The sequence below is a fragment of the Papilio machaon genome, chromosome 6 (assembly GCF_912999745.1).
Source record: "Papilio machaon chromosome 6, ilPapMach1.1, whole genome shotgun sequence".
Classification (NCBI taxonomy): domain Eukaryota; kingdom Metazoa; phylum Arthropoda; class Insecta; order Lepidoptera; family Papilionidae; genus Papilio; species Papilio machaon.
In genome coordinates, this window is record NC_059991.1 from 9592174 (window position 1) to 9609761 (window position 17588).

Here is a 17588-nt window from a genome sequence, read left to right on the forward strand (position 1 = left end):
GCCCCGTCATCGAGTACCTAGTACAGCGCGTGCAAGGCCTTCTGTCGGTCAGGAATAGCCCGGAGCAGCTCGGCGGCCTAGAGCCTACAGTGGCCAATTCGGCAGAAAACGAGGTGGACTCGGCACAGGAGTCGCGGCTACCCGGCGTCGTGGTGCGGCCCTCGGCCACTAGACCAGGCACCTACGAGGTGGAGATTGACGTGCTGGTCGACGACGGCCAGCCCGCTGACCGCGTTCGCCGCTGACCTCCTCCGACCGCCGTCGAACACAATCTCGTGATATAATGTAGTTTATATGTTTGTCTATAGTTATAGATATATGTTTATTATCATAATGTACTTATTCTTGCCATAGAGTTAATTTTAATAAATTATTTATTTTTACTTTAATATTTTCATATTTTTATAATCAGATGAAGAGGTATTAGTTCTAAAATTCTGCTTATTTCCTTCCAATATTGAATTTGCTTTTTGAACCTTGCTGCTATATTTTTATAAACCTGTGTTAGATGGTACACATCAAAATACATGTACTCAAAATGTTGAACACCAATTTTCACGTATGACTTTCAAGTTTTCACGAGCTGCTTTTTGCTTTAGGCTTTCATAACCAGTCTAAGTTGAAAGTTGTCTTATTTACTATTAGTCCGAACAAACTTGATATTCAAAGGTACAATAATTTGCATAGAGCTGAAAACAGTTAGGAATTCGGGACACCATCACACGTGAAACCTGAACAGTCCCTCCCTATGTATCTCGTATTTGGAAAAAACTTAATACTTAAACTACTTAGCCACTTATGGCAACTTTAAACAGTGGTAGAGTCAGCTGCAACAACATTATTTGCACGAATGACGCGGCTTGACTGCTGTAATACCACGATCAGACAGAAGACAGCCCGTTCGGCATAAAAGTCAGAAAGATGACATAATGTTGTCTGAAACATGTTGACTTTTAGAGCTCAGCAAAATGTTGTCTTTTCGATAACTTTTTGTCGATGTCATTTTAAAGCAATCTCAATGATAACTAAATGATGACTTTTCGAGATCATATTTTTTTGTTAATAAAACTTTAAAAAATTTTCAGATTTATTGAATTTCCTTAATAATCATTTTTAAAAAACAATTCTAGTTACTTTTTCAAAAATAAATTTGGTGTTCAATTCAAAAATAATTCGAAATTGAAATATACGAAAAATTGAATTGTTAGTACTTTTCGCGACAACAGCGGCCATTTTGTTCTATACGGACCTCTCACTCATCCATTAAAGTGTGATTGTTGACAAGCGTGAATTGCATCGTAATTCGTTCGGCATTGCTAAGTGTTTTTATTCAATTATTACAACATAAACGTAATATTTTTGACTTAACATACTGGTTGAAACTATAATTAATAGTATTTGTGATTCTTATTATTCAGTTAGTTATCAAGAATTTAATTGCCGAACAAATAAACTTGTAAGTATGAATATAGGTTATAAACACATTTTTTTATATTTTATAACTAATTAAATTATTTAAAATTGTTGTAAGACGATGCTCGTCGCTATTTTAATTAAATGCAGTTTAAATATTTTACTTTTTAAAATATTTCTAACTTTAAACATTTGTATACAATTTTGTTCATTTAATTCATACATTCATACATAATAAAAAAAAAACTTATCAGCATCGTCTTTGTAAAAGTGTCTGATAAAATTTAGAATGCGCTAAAATTTAATGAATATTTTCAATTTCTAATTTGATATTTTTTTAGGATTCAACACAAGATGTAAAAGTAAGAAACTAAAAGTAGAAAGAGGATAATATCGTCAAATTCTTCTGATAATGAGGGTATGTAACAAATAAAGTTGTTCAATTATATATAATTATTTTGTTCCTTATTAATAAAACACTTTATTTTCAGATAGCGGAATAAATAATATACCAATGCCACCTGCCACGTACGTGAGCCAAAAGGATCAGCAACCACCACCAACATTTAAAACCTATATCATTACTTGAGCCGTAAAAGTATTTATAATTTTAATAATAAGATTATTTATATTGGTATGTCATATCGTTATTATTCATTGTGTTATCAAATAAACAATAATTAAACCTATTTACCATGTCGATTTTAATTTTACACTAGCCTCTTAATTTTAACATAAAAACGTTAACTTTATGATCTCTAGAAAATGTTATCTTTCTGATATCTTTTTAATGATCTCTAAAAGATGGCGCTAGATGGCTCATAAGAGAGCTTTATGTTAACTTTATGTTAACTTTATGTTGACTTTTTGGTTATCATTTCTGATATCAGATCTTGAATAATGTTAACATTAAGAGAACTTTATGCTATCTTCTTGCCGAACGGGAGGCGTGAAGTGGATGAAATCCGCATTTCGTCCGTTAAGTTGCGTGCCGGAGACCAAATTTCAGTCGTTTTCCTTTTCCCATCCTTTCCTTATAAGGCCAGGAAAGAGGTATTAAACTCGTCGGGGGCAACACGTATAGGAAGGGGAAATATCTCTTTATGTACGTCCTCTCCTCTTTCCATTTAAGGTAGGCAGCGCATCGTCAACTTGTGCAAGATGTCAATAGGCAGCAGTCGCTTCTCTATTCAGCGAAAGACGACCTCTTGCTTGTTTGCTATCTTAAATTTACTAATGAATAAGCAATTAGGTACATCATACCATTTGTTTAATTAACCGTGGGTTTCTGAGACCAAAATGTCTATGCAAATAATATTGTCATCCTTGTCATTATCTTTGACAAAACAGAAATAACAATATGTTTTAAATGAAGATTTTGGTCTCAGAAACCCACGGTAAGAGCGATATGTGTCGATATATGATCACATAATATCACATATCGTACATATAAATAGGATACTGAGCTACTCGGAACAAAGATTTATTTAAAGAGATAATTCGATCGCTTTTCTAACTTACACAGCAATAAATTTGTTATTTAAAAAATATTATGCATCCATTACATTCAAAAACATGTAAATCTATATATATAAAAGAAAGTTGTGTTAGTTACGCCATTTATAACTCAAGAACGGCTGAATCGATTTGACTGAAAATTGGTGGGCAGGTAGCTTAGAACCAGGAATAGGACATAGGATAATGTTTACCCCGTTTTTTTTTTTTTTTTTTATTCCGCGCGGACGGAGTCGCGGGTAAAAGCTAGTATTAAATATACAAGATTATTTCCTGACAGTTGAGCCCCAAAGACAATATCTTCTTTACACTAAAGAACGCCATCTAGAGTAATTTTGTCAAATTGTCAAATTTAACATTAATTGGATCATTGCTTGCTTCAAAATATCCTAAAACTATTATGAAAAAACTTTAAAGAAAACTACGCTTATTGTTACACTGAAAGAATGAACATGTTTTTGATCTGAAAAAACATAATAGCAAAAGACACCTAAACAAGTTTGATATGTTAAAATCACTAGGAGCTGTACCTGTTTAAAAAATGTTTGTGTAATAATAAATAATATTTTTCTCGTATACTTATTCATATGTGAATAAATGGTACCTTCGTAGGTATATTTATTAACAGTTGATAAAAACGTATGATGACCTCCTCATATTGTGAGGCCGGTTAATAAATTAATGCGGGTCGTTATGACAATTTTATTTAAAACAACTTAGTCGTAACATTGGTATAACTACGTGTAGCTGTTTAGATTAGACCTTAACGTCAAACAACAATGTTGTCACTGGAAATCCTTGTTGTCAACGTAACCACGTGACATCACAGAGCATATGGTGTCGTATTAAAAAGTAAGAAGTTGATGTTTTTTTTACTCTAATTTTGGCTTAAAAATACTGTCTAACTAGGTCAATTTAAAATGAAAACAACCAAAGTAAGGTAATGTTGATGTAAAACAAGCATCTCATTTCCGAGTCGGATCATATCAGCAGACCTCGTTTACTACACACTACACTACTTGCACCGGTTTTTCCCGGGAGCAGGAATATTAACAACTGTCGGAGCCTGTCACATCTTTACTGCTATAATATTCTTAGAATTTAATTATCCAGTTTTTTAAAACAAAGATTGTAAAAAAGCAACCAGTTATTTTTTTATCTAACTGCTGAGAAATTCTAAGAGAAATAAACAGATCGGACATTTTATGCTTTTCTTGACCCTTTCATTATGTTGCTACTTTGTTGTGTTTCAGTCACAATTTGCCTGACATTTTTAGTCTTACCGACCTGAGACAAAATGTAAACACCAGAACGTACTCATCCAAGGCTCACTCTCTAGCGTGCTCAGTGTAACCCCATTTACACGAACTTAATTAGAGATCTTTGCGGTCGAAAATGCGCCTGAGTTGTAATCATTTCTCTTACGTTTAGAATTCTATCAGAGGTCACTAACGTCTGGATTACTTTTTTGACTGTTGAGAGTAATTAAACAATTATTCATTGTCAAACGAACATAACAACGTCGGCAGACCCACACTAAAATATGTCACAGAATTAAACCGAAGAAAGTTTGATATTAACTGAATTCATATCACGCAAGATATCAACGTAATGATGAATGAGAAGCCGTTTATGGCGACGTAGTAAAAACGTACCCCTAAAAAGAAAGCGGGCAAGGTCAGGTGCTGGTGCAGTGGGCCAGTGGGCGCGATAGGCGCATCAGCTCGCATGACAATGACGGCGGGCCCGAGTCCGCCGCCGCCGCCGCCGCCACCGCACCAGTAGCCGCACAGCTAGCGACCGACCAACTACAATACAATACAACTTTAAAAATTCTATTTACATTTTGTCACAAACAACGAACAACGTGAATAGCAAAGCTATCCTTCAGTCCTTGTATATAAATTCTTGAAGAATTTAATTCAAAGTGCTAAAAATGTGTTGTACTGTTGTGGTGACAGTGCTATTACTGCAAGTACTGACATCTCAGTGTGCGCCGGCGCCTTTACTGCTGCTCCCCGGCCATCGGAACCAACAAGGTCAGCAGCTGCTAGACCTGCAGCAGCTGCAGCAGCTTGAATCGCTGCAGAGGAACACCTGGCCGCCGCAATTGTGAGTATAGAATATGTAACAGCGTGCGTGAAGACGTCACTAATCTGTGACAGCTGACAATTTGCTTAAATATTTGTATTTATCCGCTCAACATTTTATAAACATACTATAGTGATTTTTGTACTACAAAAAATAAATAAATACCTAAAAAATCGAAATTCACTAGTTCTTTATTGCTTGATAATTTTTAGGTACAAACGGTGATAGTGAAATATTTATCAAATAGCGTATAAGGGAAGATGTTTAAAAAATACAGTTAGGTCGTTAACTCTAATGGGCGCAACGTTCACATACCTCGGCTATCGGCGAATTCCGCTCAGCTGTCTATAGCAATTTAAAGGAATTTTATTTATCCATTTTCCAGATCAATACCTCCGATAATAATCCTCATTCAAAACGATCACACAAAGACGACAGACAAGTCAATCAGCCAACGAACGAAACAAAACAACGCAAAAACAAACGCTAATAAAGGAAAAGTTGACGAAGATTTGGATTCGGTGATTATCGAAGCGGATCCCGAAGAGGAGGAGTCGAGACCGCAAAGGGTGGTACTGCTGCCGAGCCGCGCCAGGCTGTCCATAGGCGACGTCATCTCCGTCATTCCCTTCCTGCCCATAGAGATCAACGTGCCGGATACCATAGGGTGGGCCTACAACGGCATAGCCAGTGGCATCACCAGCATCATATCGATCTTCGGCCGGCAGCCGGTCGGTGGTGGCGGTGCTGGCGGCGCTGGCGGCGGGGCGCAGACCAGGGTCCAGCAGGCCGGGCCGCTGCCGGCAGGGAGCACGCAGCTCCTCCTGCTGCCCCTGACACAACTCATACCCATACATCTACCCATACAAGTGTGATTTAATACACGATAACTGACACATGTTATTTTATTTGACGGATACTTTATTTATTACAGATCCTTAATTTCTTTCGTTCAGTATTCTTAGATCATATCTTTAGGATATGTAATGTGCGCTTGAAGAACAATCACTAAATATAACTAAAAGTGTGGGACGAATTAAACAACAATGTAGGTATATGGTTGGTATTTATTTGTTATAATATAATCACATGAATGGTAATCTTAATAACGGCTAACTTAACCTACTGGCGACTAAAATGGCAACTCGAGCTATCCTATTCGTACAACAGTACAGTTACAATTCGATCGACCCTGATCCGTGAGTTCGCGGCCGGCTTCTGCCGAACTTGCACTTTTACATACGAAGTGATCACACTTCCATATCTTATCTACTAATTAAACTAAATAGGTATCAATTTGCCCGTAAATTTGAGTCTGCGATAAAATTATTGGGGAGAACGAACAACTGACAGTTGAAATTGTCACAAAAAAACATAAAAAAAACATAGAAACATAGAAAACATAGTTCTAATAATTACAAACTATATATTACTAGTTTGTATGTTGTTGATTAGCGAGTCTAAGATGTCCGGGCGGCGAGGTTGGCGAGGTTGGCGGGGTCCTGGCCGGAGGCCGCGCCCTCCTTCGGCACTATGACGGACACCGGGTACGTGAAGCTGTAGAAGAAGCCGCGGGGAGGACCCTGTTGGTCACCAAAACGAGATGTTTATTAGTTACATTTACATAACTTTATCTAGGTCTTTGGTCAAAAGAAGGCAATATAACTGACGGTGGGTTCCGGTTCCTCGGTGGTGGTGGTGGTGGTGGTGGTGTAGTACTGCTGCTGGTAGGCCTTGCCTTTGCGCGTCTGCGGGTCCTGCGCCAGCGCCGCCACAACCGGGTCCTGCGCCGGCGCCGCTACAACTGGGTTCTGTGCCGGCGCCGCTACAACTGGGTACTGCGCCGGCGCCGCTACAACTGGGTTCTGTGCCGGCGCCGCTACAACCGGGACCTGCGCCCTCGCCGCTACAACCGGGTCCTGCGCCCGCGCCGCTACAACCGGGTACTGCGCCGGCGCCGCTACAACTGGGTCCTGTGCCGGCGCCGCTACAACCGGGTACTGCGCCGGCGCCGCTACCACCGCGCCCTGCAGCTCGGACGCCGCCGGCTGGTACTCTCTGCGACGCGAACAAATCGTTAACGAGAGTTTAAACTTCGCGTAAGCACTGTGAGTGAAGGGAGTTCGCTACGGGGACGTACTGGGGGAGGGGGGCGAGGAGCGAGGCTGCGCGGGCCAGCTGCCAGGCGCGCTCGTGCTCCAGCCGCGCCGCGCGAACCTCCGGAGTCTCCTCCGCCGGCTTCAGCTCAACCTTGGGCAGGTTGTCCTCCTGGTGGAAGCCCTGGCTGTCGGCCCAGTAGCGCACCTGACGACATTACGATATATTCACAAAATAATTTTTAAAATATCGCAGTTAGCTGTAGAAAGGGCGTAGACTAAATAGGAAGTATCTGCGGAGGATGAGCCGGAAGAATTAGCTGGTAATGATGAAAATGAGACGATCTATTTGCCGGAGCGCAAGTGCGGTATCGACAGTGGCGCCCTCGCTGCGATACCTTGACGAGTTGGTCGTTGTTGTTCTTGTACACGTATGAGCCCTGCACGTCGCCGGAGCCGGCGCGGTCCTCCACTTTGGCGGACTCGGGCGTGCGATATCCGTACGCGTAGTCTCCGCGCCCGCTCTGGCCGTGGAACTGCGCCGCCTCGTACACCTGACACACGTCCCCGTACACTTTAGTATCACAGTGACAGTAAACTGCCTTCGCGTCGAACCACTTTTGAACTTTTATAAACAGCTCTTGAGGTCCACATTTGAGTAGCTCTCCTAGACCGGTTTAGGTCACCTAGGAAATGTTTACGAGTATCAGCGATACAAAAATATGAGAAAATTTCAGAAAATGAGAAGGAAAATAGCGTCTTCGAAATAAAACATGAGCAAATGGGACAGGTTTCAAAAATATAATTAAAAAAATAAACTAAAGTGAAACAGGATTGCGATGACCTATGAACATAATTGAAATAATTGAACCTGACAAGTTTTTATTTTTAAATAAATAAAGGACAATTATATTTAATAACTTCTTATTGTCCGTTAATCATTTTATATCTAAGTTTTTAATTAAACCTGACCTTGGCGAAATTAGATTTAAATATCTTCGCTGCTAGGTTTTCGAGGAAGCCATGATGTCGATATTCATATTTTATATAAACATGCGAATGTTTCAATTTAAAAATTTGCTTAGTTTCACATCAGACATCGGCTGATCGCCATGTTTACTTTAAAAGTAGACAAACCAGCGAAAAGAAAATCACTACGTCATAGAACAGTAGTGCAGTAGCAACACTCGTCTGGGATCATCACACAAGATGTGAAATATATAAGTAATGTGTTGTGTGTGAGCAGAGCGCACCTCCTCCTGGTAGTTCTCAGGGTCCTGTATCTCCTCACCGTTGCGCCAGTAGTGACCCAGCGTGGGGCCCGCCTCCGCGCTGCGGAACCGCGGGTCGTCGTAACGGATCTGCAACGTTCACACAATACAACATTACTTAACAATCATAATAAGTACTTCATATTATGCTTGTTATTAATTAATCACAAACTATAATAAAATGCAAATTAATTTTATCTATAAAAACTTGGATTTCGATAACAAATCTTCCCAAACGATAGTTTTGTTTAAATTGTTGTTCACTCGAGCAAAAACACAGGTTAGTGATATTTATTTATCTAAAATTAATAAGTGATGTAAACATACGAGGGGTAGAATGTTGGTGCGGCCGGCCAACTCGGGCTCGGCGAAGGGCGGGTTGTTGATGTACTGCTGCGCCTCCTCGGGCTCCAGGTCCAGCTGCAGCACGTTGGAAACGGGCTGCGCGCTCACCGCGGCCACCGCCTGCGCACAACAAACAAACTACATTAAGTCTTCAATATTATTAAATTACAACGACCTACTAAATTATCGCAGCAAATATTTCCGTTAAACAAACGATGTAAACATCGGAGTCAGGGTTACGTTTTAGAGATGCGACTCATTCACGACCGGTTACAAACTTACCGCGACTTATTGACTTCTGTTGTGATTGAATTATTATTTATCTAACCGAGTGACGTCATTCTGTTATATAATACAAGCTAAATCTTATCGACATCCAAAGTAAATACATACTTCGTTATCATAGCGTACAACTACTGCATTATATTACTATGCAATTTGGAATTTTTGAAGGTAATTAATATGAAGGTAAATCAGAGACTGCGATGTTTACTCATTTACTTATTATAATTAACGTTTTGCTGTAATATGTACAAAAGTAATAAGTAAATATGTATAAAGTTGTATAAAAAGTAAATAAGGAAGATAAAAATAAGTCGACGTCTGACTTTTTACCTTGCGAATTATTGTCGTTTTGTAAACGAATGAACATTCAATACGAAATAAATTAGCGAGTTCCAAACATAAATATGTGTATGAGGAGGAATGAATAACGTCGTGTTACAGCTCGTAAAGTATGGAGAGTTGTTTCCTCATCACATTCACAACAATTAACAGACAAATCTACAATAACACTTGTAAGAAAGATATCGAGGTAAACAACATTAAAAACAATGCCTTTACACACCTACAATTATTACACATATCTTCATTTAATCATTACCAAATAATGAAACAAATCGTGATAATTAAAAAAAATAATCGATGTTCGAATTGTAGTCATACTTATAAATAATCGATGATTAATAATGATTAATAAAAGGGAAAACCAAACGCTTAAAAATCGCCATTAACAAGTTATTAATTGAACCGGTTTTTGACAAAAGGTTAAAACGTCTGCGTCCGAGTGGAACATATTATGGAAACATTAACATATAGTAGAAATTATTATAATTGTGAAATCAATATATACATATACAAAATTACAAACAACAATAGCTGTGTGACACTATGACTACTATAAGTCATATTTTTTATGTCACAACAGTCGGCTGACGTCATGCGCGTCACATCGTCCGGGACATTGTATGTCATAGAGTACTAACCGAGAAAAACATTACTGTTATCTGCTTAAATAACCACTAATTCAAACAGCACCTCTTCTAATACAGTTGCTCGTTAAATGTAATTTTAGTTCTACTGACTATCGTTACTATTTATTTTATACATATATGTGATATTGAACAGCGATGTGAACCCCGCTGCGCTACTCTACCGGACAGGCTCGGAGGAGGTACCTAATTTCACAAAAAACAAGCTTACGCCAGTGAAGTATTTAAATATTTATCCCATTTTTATCTCATTTCAAAAGATGACTAAATAGGTTTTCAGTTATTTACAAGTAAAAATCCGTCGGCTGTCTTCACTATCCGTACTTTAGTATAAAAGACATCAACGACTATTAAGAAACAATAAATAAAACAAAACAAAAAAAAACAATAATCTGCTGTTTGTGTAAAGCTCTTAAATTATTCATTTAATTTTTTTATCTCTTTAAGTGTGGCTCGTCTGTCGTGTTCACAACGTCACCTCGGCCATAGTAATATGCATTATTAATGTCGGCACTAACTATTGAGTATAATAACAGCAGTTTAAATACTAATAGCTGATAACAAATGAATACTCGCCAGTAAAGGTTTTAGTGACATAAAATATCAAACACATGCGCTCGTATATATACGAGTATTTTAGACATATTATTGCACGCTATCGCGTCCCGTCCTAAACTGTTTCCGACACATAGTACGAGTAAATAATTTTTTTACATTTTTTAGCAATTACATGTATGATCTTATAAGAGTCTTCTGGATAATGATTTAACATACTTCAATTATGTACTCCTTAAAATAAGCGACCTTTATTACATAACGAATGACGCAACATACATAATAAGGTCTAAATTATTATGTACTTGAGTATTTGTTGTGTTGTTAGTTATCATCCATGTGTCGAATGTCTGTCGAGTGACGAGTGCAACAACAGCAACAAGCAACAACTGACATATCATTAGTTGTCATTGTTTGTTCACTTTTTAGAGGCGGGAATGTCTGCGAGGTTTTGGGTCACGTGGACGTCAACACCGCAATCACAACTACTCACACTATTCTCAAAATGAACTTAAAATTTAAATTTATACAAAATATTATTTCGCTTCCGAAACATCAATCAATCGATTATAAATAAATGTAATCAAAGCATAGCTACAATTATTTTGAGATTTACTTTATACGATGAATTTATTTGTTTATTAATTATTAATTAATTAATTAAATTTATTTAATTGCCAGCGTTGAACATTTATTTCGCTTGGCACAAGACCGGCAAAAGTTTACTGAGCTGACGGCCAACCTCCATTAATGGAGAGGCACCTAGAGAGAGAGAGAGATGAATTTATCTTTTAAAGCTAACGTACTCTACACCTCTTGTAGCGATACTGTAAAATAACAACAAAACGATAAACTAAATTATGTCCGCTGCTTTATCAAATAATTAAATCTCGCAAATCTGCTGTGACGGGCTCGCGTGTGCTCACACATTGTTAGAATGGACTTAAACTTCTTAATGTCAGCGATAAACCCTTACTTGAAGACAAGTTGCCTAAAAATTATTGCAAGATACGTTTTGAGGATTTGTTGGATTTGTTTAGAATCAAATAATAAAAAATTTGTAATACGACGACATAGCACGCGGCGGACAGCCGCGCAGACAAACATGTTCCACTACTCTACTACGTTCCTTAGTTAAATCGAAAACGGATGTGAATCTTAATAAGTGTATATTTCAAATAATACATATTATACATAAAAAGCGTAAACAGTTACGTAATGTGTGTCATCCAACAACTTGGCGGTATATCATAATAGCGAGTGACTCGTCTGCGGAGTCTGAGGTCGACTCTGATTATATTAGCTGACTAATTGCACGATTTTGCGATGTTTTGCTGGGTTTTTGTGCATTCGTATAAAGTTCAGCGGACCGCACAGCAGCACAGCTGCGCGTTGTTTGTCCGCGGCACAGTGCGGAGCGCTGTCACTACTTCAAGGATACAAACACATCCAAGAATATGTTATGAATAGTACTAGTTTAATAAAATGTATCATTTTAACTAATCCGCAGTCAAAGTAAATGAACTACAAATATGTACGTAGGTATGACATGTGAGTACATTACAGTACACTTTACACGTACTAACTAAATTAATTGTGTAAACGGAGCACAATATGAAAGAACGACGAAACGAAGCTCGACGTTTTATGACGAAAATGTTCAGAATGAGACTTAACGGTAGCGGTGACACTGTGACCCCCCTCCACTCACGTTATTTGCCTAGTTAACGTATGTACACAGTACTGGCTATTAATAAATATCCGTGAGATGTAAATATGAATGAGAGTAGTAGTAAATATTAATTGGTATGAATTTAAGACGCATATTTTGAACTAAAAGATTTTATTACTTGTTTACTTAAACTTGTTTTGTTATTTATTTTAACCAAATAATCTAGCGTTCTGTGTGTCTCATCCTTAAGCATATATTAGCTCGGCGGCCGCGCCCGAAATGTGCTAATTCCTTCGCCGGCCTTGACTGTGACTCGCTCGAGTCTCGCGGCTCACGCCCTAATGACAAAATTCTAGTGCGCAGGCGCAGCTAATGTAATTCGGCAACTGTAAGCCTTTCTACGCCTAGATCTAGTGCCCATTGTGTCGCGCACCGCGGCCTGCTTTTAAATCGATTATTGATGCTTTTTAGTATTACTACATGCCTGTTGGAGCAACGGTCTACGTTCCGTAAATACGGCACAAAAGTTCACATCTTTTAGGCCGGCTCGTTTCTAGCACAACACTCGCTCAAACAACCAGACTGGAGTAAAAAATAAATTAAACTCAGAACCTAAGGCTGGTTTTACAGTCACGCCGCTAGACGCGCCGTTGGACAGCGCGCTGTTGGACAGCTTCGCTTCGACCGCGCCGCGCGAATAGGACGCGTTCAACGAACGGCGCTGCTCAAGCGCGCGAATTTGAAACGCTACTAATACCCCAATACATAACCGAGCGCGCGCGCTCCGACGGCGCTGCCAAAACGCGTGACTGTAAAACCAGCCTATGGCTTACTACGATTGTGGTATGAATCGAGCTCAGATAATTAAGTACCACATAAATAAACAAATTAATTTGCTGAGCCTCGCCACCGCCCCTGAGTCAACATTGAGTTACGATCATGTTCTAGAGCCGCTTCAAATATTCACAAGTTAGAATTCTCCAACTCCAAGTAACGCAGTTAAAAATTATTATTATTATAACGTGGATCAAAGTTTAAATTACTGATGTATCACTTTTAAATCATAAAAAGACAAAAAATCTAATTTTGATTGATTGCAATGTAATTGTATACTGTAAAAATATTAATTTGATATTTATTACATGTATTCGTGACCTTGCTCTTCCACAAAGATGAATATAGACGAGATAAATAATGTCATTATATATTTTTTTATTTTTTAGCTGTTTTTTGGAATCCATGCGGAATTTATTATTTTTTCGAAGGTTCCTCATCAAACATTGTCGATGTGATTCTTAGGTTTGAACATTTAACACATTTAGCTGCTGCTAATGTGGTGTCACGTCCTTTACTTTTTACTATAGATGAAGAAACACTTCAATTATATTGACAGTCGTTAAAAATTTAAATATTAATTATAATAAAACGCACCTGCGAAGAGATTTACTTCTCCGACCAGAGATCATAAACTGTACTCGTATTTATATGTAAAATCATATTTTCAGTTTATTATAATGCAATAAAATATTTAGAACAGTCATAAAATTTAAAATTATATTTTATTTTTAACAATAAAATAATCGCAAATAAGTTAAAAGGTAAAGTTTAAACTGTTCAATCAATGTATTACAGACAAAAAAAAACATTCAATTATTGTTCTATCTTTAGTAAATAGAATGGTGCCTTAAGTTAAACAACCGGATACTTTAAAATAATATAATTGAAAAAATACATGTGAACGTTACGGTGATCTCGGGACAAGTGGCACACCCGCGACCGATTTGTATTAAAAAATGCCCAAGCGCCTGATGCGGGCGACGGCAATTTTCGCGTCACTGTGCCCCGACGCAATATTGAGCAGGCGTCAGTCTGAACAATTATAAAAAAAAATATTAATATTTTTTTTCAAAATTGTTCAACAAACACTGATGCGTCATAGTTATATTTAGTAACAATTACTAACTAAAACGTTGTAATTACACGTGACTGAGGCCCGAGAAACTTCGTCTTGTTGTTGTCCAACAGTTGTTCGTAAATAACAACACCTGTGTGTTACGCTCACAAAACTAAAAAATTCCACCGTAAAGATGCCTCATCTTCTGCACTCGAGTAAAACGTTGTCAAACAGGATGTGCTTCCACAAGGAATGGTAAACATAACTAGCTGTTGTTTTTTAATTCATCGTCGTTTTAATTCTTTTTGATGAGCGAACAATAGCTTGCTTTATTCTTTAAATAACTTGTGATCATACTTTTGTTTTAAATCTCACTATCTTAAACGCGACAAAATCCTTAAACTTGGATAGTATTGATAATAACTAATATTACTTAACTTCGATTTTAAGCTTTATCTATTGTCCTAAAACTACTACTAATGTGTCAAAAGACAGCAAATGAATAAAATTAAAAATTTTCTCAAAAAAACCAACAAACATAAGGCAGGAGCTCAGACGATGCACATCAGATATAGTTTCGGTATCTTTAACAAGACTTCATCTTTTACAGACTTTACACCTAAAGTTAATTGATTTATCCTTTCCTTCCAATGAGATAGCTCAGAGCTATCGGGCTACGCAACCTTGGAGGAAAAACCCAATTTTGTCTATGAGATGGCGACCTCCACGGATATTTGGACAGATGACAATATTATAGTGAAATACGTCAAGCTGTCAACTACAAAATTAACACAAATATGTTACTGTGGAACAAATTATAGTAAATTTAAAGTGATTTGATTTTATGCGGATTTTAGAAGGTACGTTTATTGATTTATTAAAAAAAACATATTCGTAGAAGCGACTCATAATGTTGATCATACTATAATTAGTGATGAGGTAACGCCGGCTCTGGGGCTCATTAATATTTGTTTTCGAGTAAAGTTCGTCGCTTTTGATTATTAACATATTTTAATCTTTCACGTTTTTGAATAACGAGAGTAAAACGGCTTACCTCGTAGCACAGCGCCTCAACATCATTTTAACCGTCCCGCAGTGTACATGTTTCATATATAATGTATGTAATATTTAATTATACTTTATGATACAATGCGCACAACAACTGGTTAACAAATGGAAAAGTGATCGCTCTATGTACGAATATAATGAAAGAGAAATGAATTTTTAGTCGGTCAATTTCGTAGAAACGACCTTGAATTACAAAGGCTATTAATTTTTGGAATTGTCTTCACCTTTACCTTTTTAAAAACACGCGCTAAGCCGTAGGCAACAGCTAGTCTTACTAATATTATGAACGCGAAAGTTTAGATGGATGTTTGTTAGAAGGCATCTCCGGAACTGCTCAACAGTTCTTGATTTTGATTTTTGATTTGATTTTGATGAAATTTGGCACACATGTAGAACATAGTCTGGAAGAACACATAGGCTACTTATTAAGTTTCTTTTAATTCCGCGCGGCCGGAATCGCGGGCGACAGCTAGTATTTAATAAATATAAATAAATTACATACAAATTGTAAAACATAAAAAAATCCGTTTAGATCTGCGCGCTTAGATACAGGCTATCATGTTATCATTAAATGTGATCATTGAACCTGTTACATCTTGAACAGAGACAAATTATAAATACGAAATTAATTATAGACATAGCAACATAAAGTTGTCGTAAAGGAATCAAGTATAGTATAGGAAAGGAATCAAGTAAATCGAACAAGTAACAAGTTATAGAGGAGTGATCAAATATAGGTGCAAACATGATTCCTAGTACTTATTTTATTTAATTATTATTAAGCATATTTATCGAGACGTGTAAATGAGAATTTAATGAAAAAGCACCGAATGTTTGTAAAATCTTTGTAATTGATATTTTACGGCTTAGCACAAAGAAAAGATGGCTAATGAAGTCGATATAGACTAGAGATAGGTAATTAAACTACGTAAATTTAAATTATTGCAAGAAAGACACCAGGTAAGCTATAATTGAGTTTTATTCCTTGAATGATATTCGTATAATGTAAGGCGCATCAAACAGGTCACACTGTCGCGCTTCTCGGACCCTCTGCATCGCCGTCGCGTCGTATCGAATGTCTCCCAACTTATCTGACATCTGACCGCAAATCGCCTAATTTACATCTGACTCCTCTGATTCACGCGAATTTTCTTTGAACAATACAAATACTTTGAGGATAAAATTATAAGTCAATAAATTAATTTAACTACACGACCAATCCAAGCGTTCTAATGCACGCGGATTGGAATGTCACTTATTCTAAGTTTTGTTGCTGGCTTCAATACACTGCTTGAAAATTTTTACTGGTATGATGTTTGTTCGTATGTTTTAGTCATTTTGCGGTCTACAGGATAACGATATTTTTTCTGTATCTCCAACTGGTGAGTCAATTGTTGCGACACTCTCAAATTTAGCAAGTTTTCTTATTAAAAAATTCTCAAAACGGAAACTACCTTGACTAATACCCGCCCGCCGCGCCGCCCGCCGCGCGCCATCACTCTGCTTCCAACTCAGAGTCATATTTTGTAAGGCTAACAACATACCAGAGTGTTATATATGACATATTAAAATATTTCTACATATATAAAAATATAATTATGTATGTACGTCTGTCCTTCCCCCAGTCGGTAGTGCGTAGTGCGAGGGACCTACCAACGGACGCAGCAGATCGAAACGCGACATGTTTATACTTCAGCATAACTTGATTACTTGATTTAATTAAAGTTAAGCTGCTTAACATGAAAAAAACAGGACAAAAATGTAATGAGCAGTAATTAAGACGGAGCGCGGATTTTGATCACGACGTAATTACTTTTATAATTACATTGTTATATTATTTAAATACAATACTGACGTCGTCACACTTATGAAGCTCTTTTATGTTTTTTAAACGTATTATTTCACACTATCATCGTTCCTCATGTCACACAATAATTTAGTCAGTTATGACATTACAAGTTTAATATATAAAAAACGTTTTATTTTCTATCTTTCGATCTCTAAAATCAGCAGCTTCACTCCCCCAAAGAAATCTTAATAAACTCACATTATTATTACTGACCAATTTCATTATGATTAATGTGATCAAGTTTATAACTTGTTAATATATCATTGAAATTTTATTTAAAAAACCTGATGATGTTTTGTTATGAAAGAAGCAATTGTTCAAATAAGAGCTAAGAGCGATTTTTAGATGTAGTTGTGCATATAAAATCCCTTAAAATATGTGAGATGGTACTCACCGCCGCCGCAAACAAAGTCGCGAGTCGTAACATATCTGTGTGTCAGTAGCACGCGTCTCTACTCCCGCAAGATATTATCTTAGCGGAGCGATGCGCGCGCTCGGCTATATACAGCCTCCGTCGGCGATGACGTCACCGTACACCGCCCCGCCCC

General features: G+C 37.4%; 2 protein-coding genes and 1 long non-coding RNA gene across 4 annotated transcripts; 2 read left to right on the forward strand and 1 right to left on the reverse strand.

Moving 5' to 3' along the window:
- The first annotated feature begins 1420 nt into the window (after positions 1-1420).
- LOC123721103 lies at positions 1421-1985 on the forward strand. The gene is made up of 3 exons (XR_006756146.1): positions 1421-1456; positions 1755-1831; positions 1905-1985. It is a non-coding gene; the product is annotated as an uncharacterized LOC123721103 (long non-coding RNA).
- A 2676-nt stretch (positions 1986-4661) lies between these two features.
- Positions 4662-5894, forward strand: LOC106709803. Its single transcript, XM_014501687.2, has 2 exons — positions 4662-5040; positions 5405-5894. The coding sequence occupies exons 1-2, from the start codon at positions 4865-4867 to the stop codon at positions 5892-5894; spliced, it is 666 nt and encodes a 221-aa protein (XP_014357173.2). The 5' UTR covers positions 4662-4864.
- A 174-nt stretch (positions 5895-6068) lies between these two features.
- On the reverse strand, positions 6069-17527 carry LOC106709933. 2 transcript variants are annotated; one of them, XM_045678319.1, is made up of 8 exons: positions 17435-17527; positions 8714-8851; positions 8369-8476; positions 7514-7669; positions 7160-7323; positions 7038-7077; positions 6690-6983; positions 6069-6602 (listed from the first exon to the last, which is right to left on the reverse strand). In XM_045678319.1, exons 1-8 carry the CDS (start codon positions 17465-17467, stop codon positions 6480-6482), a joined length of 1056 nt encoding a protein of 351 aa, XP_045534275.1. In that variant the 5' UTR covers positions 17468-17527; the 3' UTR covers positions 6069-6479. The 2 variants fall into 2 exon arrangements, with proteins under 2 accessions (XP_045534275.1, XP_014357343.2); XM_014501857.2 differs by having other exon boundaries at positions 6690-7077.
- Between the last annotated feature and the right edge of the window lie 61 nt (positions 17528-17588).